Raw genomic sequence first — 15,377 nt, 5'->3', positions numbered from 1 at the left:
TGATACTTTTGACACCGTTTGAGTATTTGGATGGTTCTGATGGGTTGTAGGGACTTCACAGAGGGTTTTAAGGGTTAACTCTAAGTAATATTAAACTTATTGTTGAATGGTTTAAGACTTTCTGATAAAGGATGAAGCTGTGTAAAAATATACAACGGTGCACGCTATTAACAGAAGAAATGAACTGGATGGCTTGATTAAATTTCAGAAATTTAATGGAACTTCATAGAGGGATTAAATAGTTAATTTATGGTGTGATTAAAACCTTGAATTGACTTAAGTTGATCCATGGCACAAACAGTATAAAATTGATAAATGTTCTACGCTGATAATGGATGGAGGACGGATTAATTGCTTAATTAAATTTTAGCAATTTAAGGAGATCCAGTATGCTAATAAAACTTGTTTTAATGCATGATAAGGTTTTTATATTAGATTGGAACGATGCATGTCTTGGATGTTAATTGTTAGAATATTAAATTCTTTGATGCAATTACATGGATTAATACTGGATTTTAATTGCGAGATTGTTAATCTTCTTTTTGCGATTATTTGGATATTTGGTTTGGACCGTAAATTACTTGTTTATTCTATATATGTTGTAATTTACATGGATCTGGAGGATTGTATGCACCGGTATGGGACGGTGGCATACTAGGGACGGTTTAGCTCAAAACGCATAAACCTACCCTAATGGATTAAAGGAATGGATTTAAAATATTGAATTCCTAATTGTGTTTGAAGTCAGATCAACTGTGACTAAGTTTAATGGCTTACTGGATTAATGGATTGTAGTTAAGTCGTACCAACTGAATAAGTTGAGTGACTAACTAGATTGTATGTTGTATGATAATTCAATAAATAAATGAATGTCATACTCTAGTTTTGGACGGACTTTATATATATGTTTATGGTACCACAGGATGAGCTTGAGTCTCAGACTCGTTGGTTAGGGTGCGTATATGCAGTGGATGCGTAGTTGGTTACAATAGGTTGTGGTGTACCCTGTTAAGTCTAGGTACTCATGCCCACCTTTGGGTGCCTTTTTTCATGTTGCCTTCTATTCAGGTTGAGACCCCTACTGTAGTCCAGTGAATGTCCCTTAGTGTGGATATATATATATATATATATATATATATATATATATGTATGGACTAGATAGATATTGTGAGGTGTCTATGGTGTATCTGTGTATCGGGTCACTATATGGATTGCAGTTAGATTAGAACTTGCTCGTGGGCCTGACCCACTCCTTTATTATTCTTTTCAGGTATTGGACGGTTCCAGTCTCAAGCTTGATCGTGCTAAGCAGAGACTCTCATTCATTCCATCGACAACGTAGGATTTCACTTCATGCTTTAGTTTTGGATTATTTTTACTTTTAGTTATTCAGTTTCAGTTGGAGTTTTATTTCGGGATCCACTAGTTGGATTCCCAAGTTGTAACCTTGGAAGTTTTGGAAGGATTGGATTATTAATATTTTCAATTTGGAGGATTTTATAATTCTTTTGGTTTCTTTGTTTAAAATTTTAAATTTCTATTCTGTATTCGCTTTAAAATACTTTAATAATTTGATATTTTCCTCGGGTTTGGGCCTGGGCCTAATCAACCAGTGTCTCGGATCCGAAGGGTATCATAGTGGGTCCCACCATTTCCATTTTATTTTTCCTTTTTCTTTTTATCTTTATTCTGCACCACACACAACATATACACATAAAATAATGCACAACCTTATACAACACATTAAATAAAATAAATATGATGCAAATGGACCCAACTAAACTCCCCGGATGCAACAATTCTGGTAGCGGGTCCCACACGGGACCTCTGGCCCGAAAAACAGAATAATGCAAAAATGACCACTCTTGCATTTCAAAAAGTCTTGGACTCAATGAAATGCCCCAATCAACTCTCGGACATAACCGGTACACTCCACGGTGTCGGGTACGCAAAACGGGAAAAGACAAAAATGCCCCTACAATGACAAAATTCCATAAATTTGAAAAATGGTGAAAATCGAAAACATCACAATCTACCCTCCTTAAAAGATACCCTCCTTAAAAGAAAGAGGCCCATAGCCACACACTTTCCGAGAACACCTTACAAAACTTCGAGAAAAGAACTCAATAACTATATTGCCTTTGACACCGGCGTCAATAGGCAATCACACTCTTCCGCCAGAAAACCCAATGATCACTACCCTATGAGGGTTCTCATTACTCACAACATCATACACAAACCCACTGAATTCTACACTCGACTTAAAACCAACACTGGTCCCCTCTACACCGTTACACAAGGCTCAAAAGAAGAATGGTCACAAGACCCCTGAACATGACAACATGCTATCACAACTCATCCTTCAAAAAGCATACTAGACCCCAAACAAAGAACCCTGTCCATCACACAATCAAGTCCAAACTCAGATCTACACATCTCTGTCCAACCAATACTCGTCATCTAACTCACAACTACACCATCACACAATCATACAACGACCAGCGACTGCACCAACAAACAATTATTACACTGATCAAGCTCAAGATAACTAAATAATAAATCCCCCAACAACTATACAATCAAGAGTCACCAAACCACTAAAGCGTACCATCCTGTGCCCAGGACTCAAATCCTCAAAACAAGATCTTTAAAAATCAAACGGATTGGATACTTGGTCCCACCTAACACACCTCGTCACCCAAGACAACTTCCTGAATCCACACCCTCACACTGACACAACACCCAATACCATACTTTCACTATTTATGACAACTTGAAATAATCATTGACCTTTGACCCGACATCGTGTTAAAGAGGGATTGATTCAGGAGAAATGGTTGATCAGGCCACTCTCATCATCGATCCGATCTCAACACAGACGTCGTTCCTGTCCTCAGGTCCAAACCTCAAACACGGTCTCACACAATCCACAAAACAATTATAAGATCCACTCACTATCCATCCATTGCTATACACAACCTCAATAACTATACAATCATATAACAGCTCTAAAAATCTCAATCATGCCTTAATCACACAATCATAACAACTAAAAGTGACATACACCAAACGTCAAAATCAACCAGTATAAGGATCTCTAATCTTTTCTAAACACCGATCCCAGGTAGACGACTCCATAACATCATTCGATTTAATTCTTACTTCCTCAGAACACACAATACGACCGTCTCATGTCTGAAACGTCAAACCCAAGCCAATCATTCATATTATTCCTCAATAGAATCACATTCACTTTCTTTACTCACAAAATTCTAAAGCAACATCGACACTTATCCTCAAGATACTACTCGAATTAAACGCCTATAAAAACATCCGAATACATGACTCACATTCCATCACTTAATCATCCTTAAACTGCGATTCACGACACATTCCCTAGCCATCACCGCTAGTATCAGACATCGAAAACATACAATCGCTATTTGATAACCCGCGTCTCACGCACCACCTGTTAAAAACACTCTCAGAACAAGCACCACCAAAACCAAAGACTCCACCTCTCTCCGTGGAAGTGAGTCGACCTATTCAACCAAACCTTACCGGTGAACTTTAACAGTGCAACAACCATACCCAGGTCCGTCCATCCGCGGACGCACACAACACCTAGATAGAGGACAAGACATACGACAAACGATGTCCTTGTTAGGACTAGAACAAACAGAAAGGGTAACAAACCCCACACTCACAAGAGACTGACGACTCGCACCTGAGTGCACCGACACCTTGTCACACACTACTCACCAATTGTCCAACCATGGACACTTGATTTCACTTAAGACAAAATGAACTCCTTACACACAAGAAGGAGAACCAACTGGAAACACATACAGGACTACGACCTTAATTCTAGGTGACCTCGCCATTAACGGATCGTCACATACTATCAACACAAAACCTCGCATACGACACTCTGCAACAACCATGCTAACCCAAACCAATCAGGTCCACACCACCCCTTCGTCAAGTATAAGGATACAACACTAGAAACAATCACAGCCCTTCGGACACTGCGTCCCATCCTACCTAGAATCAGTCACTCCCAACCAACCACCTCTACATCATAAAATAACTCTTTACCATCCACTTCACCTCTACCTACCCAAGCGATATTGCCTCGATACCCGTGCGCACAAGACCCATGACCTCAGTCATAATAACCCACTGACTCGTTAAAAGAAAAAGATGCCTATATGGCAACACCACTCTTGCTGGCTCTAAGGATTAAACTATCCACAATCGTCTCAACTGGTGCACAATCCCATCACATACCTGTCATCACACAATAACACTCATAATTCCTAAACCACATTCGAATCATACCTCAAACCATTTTGTTCATCAGCACTAAACATCACACCATGACACCATAACACCTCTACTGTCACTCATTCCAACAACCGTTCAACCTTATAATCCCATTAGACTATCAAGTCACTACCAAAGGATTTTTTTTTTCCTCAAACATCCTCAAGATAATATCATCGTAACAAAAGAACAAGTATAACTCTCATTACTCTCCATAACAACCACTATTTACCACTAGAAAAAAACATCCATACGACAATGCCATGCCCACAAATCCTCAAACGAAAATGAGCACAAAAATCCAGAATGCTCAACACCCAACTATTCCCTTAAAACCGCCGACGATGAAGTCAATCACTATTTCCTTCCCGAATATTGGGGTCACCCCTAAACTGACTTACTCTCCAATACGGGAACCTCAAGTATTAATAACCGCCATGATCATCATTCCCAAAATAACTACACAAACTCTAATTCCTTGGAAACAACAAGCCTCTACTGCCAACCACTCATTTAAAAGTGATGCTAACTCGACATAAAAACACACATCACTCATGATTCCCGACACCATAGTCAACAACCCGCTACAAGAAAATAAAAATCCTACGCGGCAACGCTACAGGAACAATCCCTAAAAGGGACAAGAGACACCACACCCAAACGATCAACCACATAAACTACACTCTACGACAACTATAAAGCAATGGTCCCTCATTGGTATCTAACTGGACACTCAAGTCATACTTACAACTGACCTATCCAACCAAACAAAAGGGTATACAACTCTTACACCCCCAACACTATCATTTCCCAATCAATCACTACGATTACCATCCAACACAATGGGATGTCCACATCAATTTCATCTGAGTTGTGTGCCCGCAACTTGCCCAGTGTGGTAGCCTTCTGTTGCCACCTGCACACACTCACGCACACCCGCCCACAGGGCCACAAAACAAAGAAATCAAATAGAACAGGCCACCAAGCCCAAGAGGTTACTCCTCATCCTAGCTCAACACAATCTGTGACCAACACTCTATGGTCACCAAATATCACCATACTAAACTTCTGCTTTCCTTATTGGAAAATCAAAACAAAAGGTGCAACCACTCATCTCGTCGCCAACTCAAGGTCAACCTGAACTTATCTTCTCAAAAACCCTCAAATTTAAACATCAGTGAACCTTTAAATAAAAATCCAAATACAAATCTTACTCAACCCGTACAACACTTGAACCTTACAAGTCATACACTACATACCACCTCACGTCCTTTGACACCTAATCAACTTTACTTAAACGAAAGGGTCCCATGACTCGCACACCATACCCTACTAATCCATCATCCCAAGAGTCCACTCACTACACCGAGAAAACACAACACAAACTCTCGCCCGTGCAAGAAAATGAGAACTTCCATCTCGGAAGACACCTAAGATCAAACCCTATCACCGTTACCAGTCTCTAGGGAAATAACTCCTAATGGAACCTTGTCATTTAAATATGCTTTAAAAATTTAACCATAGAATTAAGCTCATAAGTATTGTCACTTATCATTAAATACTTAAGCATGCTTCAATCAATAAGTAATTAACAACTAAGGAGGTAAGCAAATAAGTAATTAAGCATGCTTTTCAAAAAAATTAAACACTTGGTACATAAGCATATAAACATGCAATTCAACTTCCCATGTAATCCTAGGTAGGCCTCTACCCGTCGTCCTATTAGTATTCAAACCATGGCTTTGATACCAAATTTGTAACAACCCGAACCCGTAGGTCCGAACCGTTCGCCGGGTCCTTAACCGAACCCGAGGTCAACCAAGGATAACACTATTCTTTCTTACATCAATACATATTGTATGTGTCATTCCGGGTTTATAAATAATAAGTAATAATTAATAAATAAATAATTAATAAAATAATATTATATCTACAAATTATGTTAAAACGGTTTACTAACCCATCGAACTCTGTGGAGGAACGTCGTCCGCCACTTGCCTTCCGTGTCCTGAAAAATATTAATGTAATGAGGTGAGCAAATTGCTCAGTAGGTAGCGTCTAACACCCACCTCTTGTAGCCCCGTGAATCTAAACAATGAATAGAAATAGAGAATAGGGATCATACTAGACCAGGAAAGAATACAACATCAAATCCAATTTCAAAATAACAATGTCGTGCCATGATATGTGATGCCATGAATATAGCTCCTTATACTTAAAATCACTTGCATTCTTCACTTTTCAAACCGTTAATGTAACCCCCTTCGGTAACCCCTTAGTGACGAGAGAAGGATTGACTACTGTCCATAACCCTTGGTACCCCCGCGGCGTCATTTGGGGCCCAGATAGCTCAACCACACTAGGGTGATCTCCCTAATTCCCTCTAAGTTACATTAATGCCACGGACTCTCGGTACCCCTTTGGTGTCCGGATTTTCACAAAATTCTTTTCTCAAATTTTTTTCTCAACACCCCTTTTTCATTTCAAAACATTTCTTTGTACCCTTTTTCATGCCCATGCTATGAATGCATACCACATGTCTCTTGAATACTATGACAATGGAGAGAATTATTATCACACAATTAACATACTTCCACATAAAATTTCTAATAAATTATTAAGCATCATAAGCATGGAAAAAGTAACATATTAAACATACTTTACAATAATTCTTATAAAATTTCCATAAGCTTCTATGTATCATTTTTAGCAATTTTGTCAACACAATAATATAAAAAAATTACAATAATTCTAAGGAAATTTTTATCATTTCTAGCAATTTTGTCAACACAATAACATATATAAATCAATAATGAAGCATGACAAGTAATTCTAAGGAAATTTTTTTAAGCTTCCATATATCATTTTTAGCCAATTCAACAACATAATAAGCATGAAAAATTAACATTTAAACATACTTTCTATACAAATCCAACAATACACCCAATAACATGCTTCACATACCATTGTAAATCAATTTTAAAAAAAAAAGTCAACTCAAATTAAACATACTTAACATGGATTATAGTAGAAAATTCACAAAGGTGCAAGAAAAATGGGAATTAGAGACCCCTACCTCTTAGGATGCAAAAATTCTCAAAATGGGTCTCAATTTTTGGACTTCCTTGAGTGGCCAAAAGCTGAAATTGCTGGTATGGATTTGAAGGTCTCGTTGTGAGCTTTAATTTGCCACAAACGGCACTTAAAATTATTAAGTATTGTGAGAGAGATCTAACTTTGAAATTTTAATATAAAAAGAAAAAAAAAAAATGAAACCAGAAGAGTGAGGTGAGAGAGGCCAGCAGGAGAGAAGAGAGAAGAGAAACCAAACATGGTCTCTTGGGTATTAAATGGTCTAAGGGTGGGTCCCACCATTTCCATTTTATTTTTCATTTTTCTTTTTATATTTATTTTGCACCACACACAACATATACACATAAAATAATGCACAACCTTATACAACACATTAAATAAAATAAATATGATGCAAATGGACCCAACTAAACTCTCCGGATGCAACAATTCCGGTAGCGGGTCCCACACGGGACCGTCCGGCCCGAAAAACAGAAAAATGCAAAAATGATCACCCTTTCATTTCAAAGAGTCCTGGACTCAATGAAATGCCCCAATCCACTTTCGGACATAACAAACACACTCCACGGTGTCGGGTACGGAAAACGAGAAAAGATAAAAAAAAATGCCCCTACAACGACAAAATTCCAGAAAATTAGAAAATGGTGAAAATCGTACAAACATATATAAATGGATATATAATCAAAGGTCTTGATCGATCTTTTGCAATCATCGTCTGGTCCAAAAGTGGATTGATTAGGTCCGATGATTTCCAATCAAAGATACGATTAGCATCTAGGCGTACATGATATGTATATGTGTGTGAGAGATCAAGAGATAAAAATTTTGCTTTTTTAGTGAAAGAAATTCGTAAAATTGTTTTAGGGTTCTGATTTTGCTTTTTTCTTTTTCTTTTTTGTTGCAGGAAGATGTGATGAGTCTCAACCTTTAGCCCTCAGATGATACGAGTCTCTCTCTCTCCTATCTCTCTCTCTCTCTTATGGTGAACTGAAGAAATTGAATTTCATTTTGTATATAGAAGAAATTCGTATAAATTTTTTGTATAAATAACAGATACATAGGTATGTATATACAGCCAAATAAATACATTTTTTACTCACAACCATGTCATCAGTTTACCCCTCCATGGACAGCCTCCAGTGAGAGGTGCCTTAGGAGAGGATTTTTCTCCTTAATGATTTGCTTGCATTTGTAGTTAGCCCTCTCTCTCTAACTTTCTCTCTTTAACCTTTCTCTGTGCAACAACTCTTTCTTCCACTCCCTTTTCCTCCTCGCTCCCTTCCATAAGAGTGTGGAGGTGTTGTTTTTGCCTTTTACAACTTTAATAAACTCGACTCTTGTTTTTGCCTTTTACAACTTTAATAAACTCGACTCAACATGTGTAAATAAGTTCTCTCAGTGGGTGTTTTTTACATTGTTTTTGCTTTTGTTATGCTAGATCTGCTCATGTTTGACTTGTTTTTAGTTAGTGTGAATGGATCTGCTGTTTTCTCTCCGGTTAGGTCTTTGATCTATCTCAATTTTGGTTGTCCCTGACTTCATCCGATCTTTTTCACTTGATTTGATCTTGTACGGGTTTGTGTGGTTTTCTTCCTGTCGGAGACGCCTTATTGATGTAGTTTTGGAGCTCTTGCCTTAATGATGGCCAAGCCTTTGGATTTCTCCTGTTGCTATTCTTCTCCCTTGGTGTTTTCCGTTCTTGAACTTTAGCTCTTGTTCTCAACAAATTTGAAACATGTTCTTCATTTTTCCTTATTTTGCTTCAAGATTTGTATGCTTTATCTGATTTGGTTTTTGCCATGACAGTTTATTATATTTCGTGATAATTGGGGCTGGTGTAATTCTGTATCAGCAAAATTTTCATTATTTATTGTGGATCAACCAAAATTTTCATTATTTGTTGTGGATCAAAATGTAGGAAAGGCGAGCAACATTTGAGAACATGATTATCGTCCTAACTTTGGGAGGTGTGATCATAAAATATCGGTACTTGTGGGATGGAGAAATGATGTAGTACCCCAAGGTCGCCACGTCAATACGCCAACATGGTAAACCCTTTCCAATTAAAAGCCGCCATGTGGTAAAATTATAAAATTTTTCCATGTCAGCAACAACCCAACGTGAGACTTAACGCCATGACTAAATCTTCATTCTGTACCGCTAGTGTTTGATAAAATGTCTGTGGCAACCTTAGCATGGAGGAAGAGTGCCCTAAAATTGTAGCATGGGCTAAGAGGCGTATGGAGAAGGAGAGTGTGTCCAAGGCTCTTCCAGACCAGTTCACTTTCTTTGACTTCATCACGGAAATGGCAAACAAGTTTGGTGCTTAGTGAGAAGATATAGCAATTAATGCCAATTATGTCATATAGTTGATTATTATTATTGTGGCATGGGCTAAGAGGTGTGCCCTTTTTGTTACATTTACAATAAATGACTGAACAATAAAGCACTTCATATGTGTTAGCAATGAGAAGAAAATACAAATGAAATATATTTACTGATTTCTTGCTTTAAACAATTCATCATTATCAACTGGAGACATTTTTGGATTCAAGTTCTTGAACCCATCTTTAAATTTAGTTTCTCCACACTAAGCCTTGTCTAAGATATCATTTTCTTCGTTTTTGGTAATTAAACCTTATAACATTGAATTAATCTTTGTTATTAGGTTGCAAGGTATTTTTTTTTCTTTTTTTGAAAGGTCAAACAGTGGGTATTTCTCTGTTTATAAGGCTATTTGTTTTTTTTCATCATTTTAATTGCTAACGGGGGATTGAGTTACGGGTGTAATGGTGTATTGAATTGTAGTGACTGATTTTTAGTCATGAATAGCAAGGACTACGCATTTGTTGCATCATTGTGGGTGTCTTTTTTTTTTTTTTTTTTTCCTTTGTGGGTGTCTGTTACTGGTTAATTGTGTGTGTCTATTTCTCCGAAAAATTTTTTTTGAGAGGAGGGTATTTTGCAAACTTTAGAAACCAGAGGGAGTTTAGTGCCCCAAGGCCTGTTGATAAAGAGGAAACTGTACAATGGGTTTGGGCCTTAAGAGGCCTATAGAAAAAGAAAAGGATGAAAATGACCCAACTAATATGTTTACAAGCCCAAAATCCAAAACCAAAAGATGGGCAACACAGCCCAGCCCTAATCCAGTAATTAATCAATGTATAGGTGACCCCAATTCATGTTTTCATTTGAATCCACAAAATTGTACTAGAAAATTCAGAGAGAATTATGATATATTATTAATGATAAAATGAGTGATCCGCATGTATTGAATATCTAGAGAGTGGTGCCCGTGGTACCGGCAGCTCTTAGATTATAAATTGGAGAGAGTGGTAATCATCATTAATTAACATTCTCAATAAACATTAATAAATTGTAGGTAATAGATAATTGTCTACATAGAAAAGGAGGCTGTGAAAAAAAAAACACAAACACAACCTAGATTACTAACATTAGACTTGTTGATTAAAGAATTGAAGGGTCAATAAATGATAGTAAAAGAACATCAACACATAAATGAAAAGCCATGACAACCACAAAAAATAGTTCCCACCTGTGAGGCAATCCACGACTACCACAAAATGTAGACAATGAGCCCTCCATCAAAAGTGCCTTATCTGCTTGATTCATTGTTTCAGCGGACCACTTCCTAATATTTGTATAGCCTCCAATCCAAACAAGGCGAACTACCACATTCTTCAGTGTGTGTTTATTAGACTTGTTGATTCAAGAATCGAAGGGTCAACAAATAATGGAAGGACATCAACGCGTAAATTGGAAAATCATATCAACCACAGAAGTAGTTCTCAAACAGTGAGGCAAGCCATGACGACAGCAAAAAGTAAACAATGAACCCCTTATCAATAAGTGTCTTATAAATAATTGCTCCAACTTCATTCTTTTTCACACAACACAAGCAATCTCAGACACTACAACCCATTTTGCAATAACCCACTTTTTGTTTTTCAATCTTTGTCTTTTTGAATCATTACTAGAATGGCTGGTGAATTGATTCTCTTGGAGTTCTGGGCTAGCCCTTTTGCACAGAGGGTGAAAATTGCCTTGGCTGAGAAAGGCGTAGGCTATGACTGCAAAGAAGAGAACTTGTTTGATAAGAGTCCTCTACTTCTAAAGATGAACCCTGTTAATAGGCAAATCCCAGTTTTGATCCATAATGGGAAACCGATATGCGAGTCCCTCATCATTGTTCAATACATTGATGAGCTCTGGAACCATAAATCTCCATTGTTGTCTAGTGATCCATACAAGCGCGCCCAAGAAAGATTCTGGGCTGACTACGTTGACAAGAAGGTCAGTTCAACTCTTCCATTTGTTCTTCATTTAATCACCTAGTAATTGGGATGTGTGTGTATATATAATATTTGCAACACTGTTACAATCCTTTATATGCAGATATATAGCAATGGAAGGAGTCTAGTTTTCGGCAAAGGTGAAGCTCAAGAAGCAGCAAAAAAGGAGCTGATAGAGTGCTACAAAGTGTTGGAAGCAGAGCTTGGAGAGAAGACTTATTTTGGGGGAGAGACATTTGGTTTTGTGGATATTGCACTTATACCCTTTTACAATTGGATTCACATCTATGAGACATGTGGCAAACTTAGGTTTGAGGAAGAGTGCCCTAAAATTGTGGCATGGGGTAAGAGGTGCTTGGAGAAGGAGAGTGTGTCCAAGGCTCTTCCAGACCAGATCAAGCTCTATGAATTCTTCATGGAGCTGGCAAAGAAGTTTGGTGCTTAGTAAAATTCCAGAAGAGTTAATTACTAGTATTTGAAATTCTCTCTTTCCCTTATTGTACTAATATTTTTCATTTTTTTGGATTTAAGTTTGGTCTCTGTGCTTCTTATTTGTTGAGGGGTGCGTTGTTTTTGTTACACGTACAGTAAATAAATTACTTCATGTTCTGTTGATATTCTTGAGATTTCTTTCGATTCAAGTCCTTAAACCCATCTTTTAATTCAGTTCCTCTACAATTAAGGCAAAGGCAAGACTTTAAAACAAATTGTTTGGTGGCAAAATCAATTGTGAATAGTTGCAAAATATCCCGTTGTAGCAAATGAGAGGACCAATAATCTTTGGAAAAATAAAAGAAAAGAAAGCTAATGGGGTGGTCCTAAAGTTTGGAAGGAGAGGTTACTTTGTGTGTTGTTGTGGTGGGTGTTTTTTTTTAGGGGGGGGAGGGGGGGGTTCATCAACATATCTACGACACTATTATTCATTCACTATTATTATTGTGCCAAAAGAGGAAGGGAATACTCTATAGTATTATACAAACGAAAAGTTTGACGAATTTTAAAAAGCATATCACACCACATCTATCAAGTACAAACACTTTTACCAAAGAATTGTATTTGTATCTTATCCGTGTCTAACACCAACACTCGTCAGACATTCCTTTTTGACACGTTTCTGTCTGTTAATAAAAATAATTTTTTATTATCTTGCATATTTTTCTGTTCTTTTCGGACACTTCGCCGATACTTAGACCGATATTCTCAAACATTTATTACACAAGCCTACCAAGTAATTTTGAAAATAATATTGAATACATCATGAAGTGTTCAACTTTTTTCTTTAATAAAAATTGACATTATACACATATAATCACGTGTGAAATATTAAATGATATTTGTTCATTTAAAATAAAAACACTATTGTTTTGGGAGAGAGACCTTTGGTTTTGTGGATATTGCACTAATACCCTTTTACAGTTTGGTTTCACGTCTACTAGACTTATGGCAACCTTAGCATGGAGGAAGAGTGCCCTAAAATTGTGGCATGGGCTAAAAGGTGCATGGAGAAGGAGAGTGTTTCCTAGTCTCTTCCAGACCAGTACAAGTTCTCTGACTTCATCACGGAGATGGCAAAGAAGTTTGGTGCTGAGTGATAATTCTTTAATTATAAGAAAAAGATATAGAAATTATGTGATAGTGTTGATTACTACTGTATTTGGAATTCTCACTCTAGCTCTTGCAATCTTTTGTCTTTCTACTTTTTCTTTGTTGAGAGGTGGCATCTTTTTGTTACATTTATAATAAAGGACTGTACAATAAAGGACTTTATGTTATGTACTGCAGCAGTGAGAAGAAAATACAAATGAAATACTTACTTATTTCTTGCTTTAAACAATTCTCCATTATCAGACATTTTTTTTTTAATTATTTTTAAAGTGTTTTTCCATCTTCATTTCTCTCTCAATCCTGCCCTCCAAGAAATTTGGGGATATCGTGTTCGCTTTTTTCCTACACATTGAAAGTACTTGTTTTGAGTAACTCTTTGGTTGCCAGAAAAATAGGAAGTGAATGTACGTTGTGGTTGTAGTTTGGGATGAAAATAAAAGGCAAAGATGAAAACACAAACTAACACATTGAAGTATGCAGAGGGTGGCCATGTTTGGAGAGGATATTGTTGGGGAAAAAGACAGAGATATATCATGGCAATGCAACAAATACAATACCTAAGTCAAAAGGGAAATACCTGGACAGGAACTTTCTCATCACTCTGCAAGCATCTAAGATTAACAAATATAGAACAAACAATCAATAAAATCAAATCACACAATGAACACCAGAATATACTTTTCCCTCCTGATTGAAGAGTAAAAAACTATGGGCTAACTCGAATAATATTCCACTATCATCAATAATAATGGAGTTACAATTGGTCTTCTCTAAGTTGAACTAGAAGTTTAACATCAACAGAATGAAACTTCACCCAGAAAAAGAGTGGATATCAACCACAAAGATAAGTAATCTCACTCGGTGTAGAAGAGACGTAAAATAGAGATAAACGGAACCTGGCCAAAGAGGATGATCTTCTCAATGCCAGCAACCTCCCCCTAAAATTACACCTTGATCGGACTTTAATGGCCAACTGATTTGCATAGAGTTGTGGGCTATGTCTTCCACAATCTCTCCCCCTTCTCTCACAATGAAAAAAAAATAAGTAATACGCCTCCTCCTCTTATTTTTAGAACAACAATCTCTTTCTTCCCATTAACCCTACATCTCCACTAAAGGAGAATATATACACGGCATCTCATTAACCCTACATCTCCACTAAAGGAGAATATATACACGGCATGAGACTTATTGGACTCTCCACATAGGAGGGAACCAACCCAACAAATATTGCTATATAAGTATGAGGAAGTGGTCCACGAAAACAATGATTCTAGTAAAAACTGCAAATTAATTTATTTGAAAATAAATTATAAATTACAGGGAGTGGTAATCATAGTTAATTAACATTTCCTATAAAGATTAATAAATTGTAAATAATATATTATAGAAAAGGAGAATGTGAAATAAAAGCCGTATAACCTAGTGATATCCTCTACTCTTTAAAGGATGGTAAGGGATCGAGTCCCCGTAAAAATAAATAGGTGTATTAATTTCTTTTCATTGAAAAAATTAATAAAATAAAATAAGCATGCGGAACATGAAATTTATAAACAAAATGCATTAAATAAATCATTTGAAAAATTATAAATAAAGAGGTACTTTGAATGACTATAGGTACTTTGAATCAAAGATATAAATCAAATAATATAAGTTAAAGAAATAAATATATTAGAAATACGAAAATAATACTTCCAACTCTTACCAAATGCAGAAATATTTTGAAAAATTAGAAATACAAGAGGGTAAAATGACTAATATAGGTGGTGCTTTGCATCAAAGATACTCCTATAAATCAAATAATATAAGTTAAAGAAAAAAATATATTAGAAATACGAAAATACTACTTCCAACTGTTTACCAAATGCGGAAATCTGTGAGGGAAGAAATTGTGAGTAACAAACCTCACACAGGAATGGTAAATAAAATTAATAATGAGGAAGTGGATGATACACTTAAAAGCAAATGATTACACGACTTATTGAGTTTTTTTGGAAAATAAGGAATTGAATGGCTAAAAGAAAGTTGTTTAACAGAATT

General features: G+C 36.6%; 1 protein-coding gene and 1 long non-coding RNA gene across 2 annotated transcripts; one reads left to right on the top strand and one right to left on the bottom strand.

The window, feature by feature from the left end:
• Positions 1-11,316: 11,316 nt before the first annotated feature.
• Positions 11,317-12,347, top strand: LOC132307546 (probable glutathione S-transferase). Its single transcript, XM_059805346.1, has 2 exons — positions 11,317-11,733; positions 11,836-12,347. Exons 1-2 carry the CDS (start codon positions 11,419-11,421, stop codon positions 12,175-12,177), a joined length of 657 nt encoding a protein of 218 aa, XP_059661329.1. The 5' UTR covers positions 11,317-11,418; the 3' UTR covers positions 12,178-12,347.
• LOC132307548 (uncharacterized) lies at positions 12,239-14,528 on the bottom strand. Its single transcript, XR_009482256.1, has 2 exons — positions 13,915-14,528; positions 12,239-13,679 (listed from the first exon to the last, which is right to left on the bottom strand). It is a non-coding gene; the product is annotated as an uncharacterized LOC132307548 (long non-coding RNA).
• Between the last annotated feature and the right edge of the window lie 849 nt (positions 14,529-15,377).

The sequence above is a fragment of the Cornus florida genome, unplaced genomic scaffold (genome assembly GCF_030987335.1).
Source record: "Cornus florida cultivar Cherokee Brave unplaced genomic scaffold, ASM3098733v1 CherokeeBrave_3.0.0_Hap2_Chr05, whole genome shotgun sequence".
Taxonomy (NCBI): Eukaryota; Viridiplantae; Streptophyta; class Magnoliopsida; order Cornales; family Cornaceae; genus Cornus; species Cornus florida.
The sequence above is the reverse complement of the archived record's forward strand: the minus strand, read 5'-3'. Positions and strand labels throughout refer to the sequence as shown.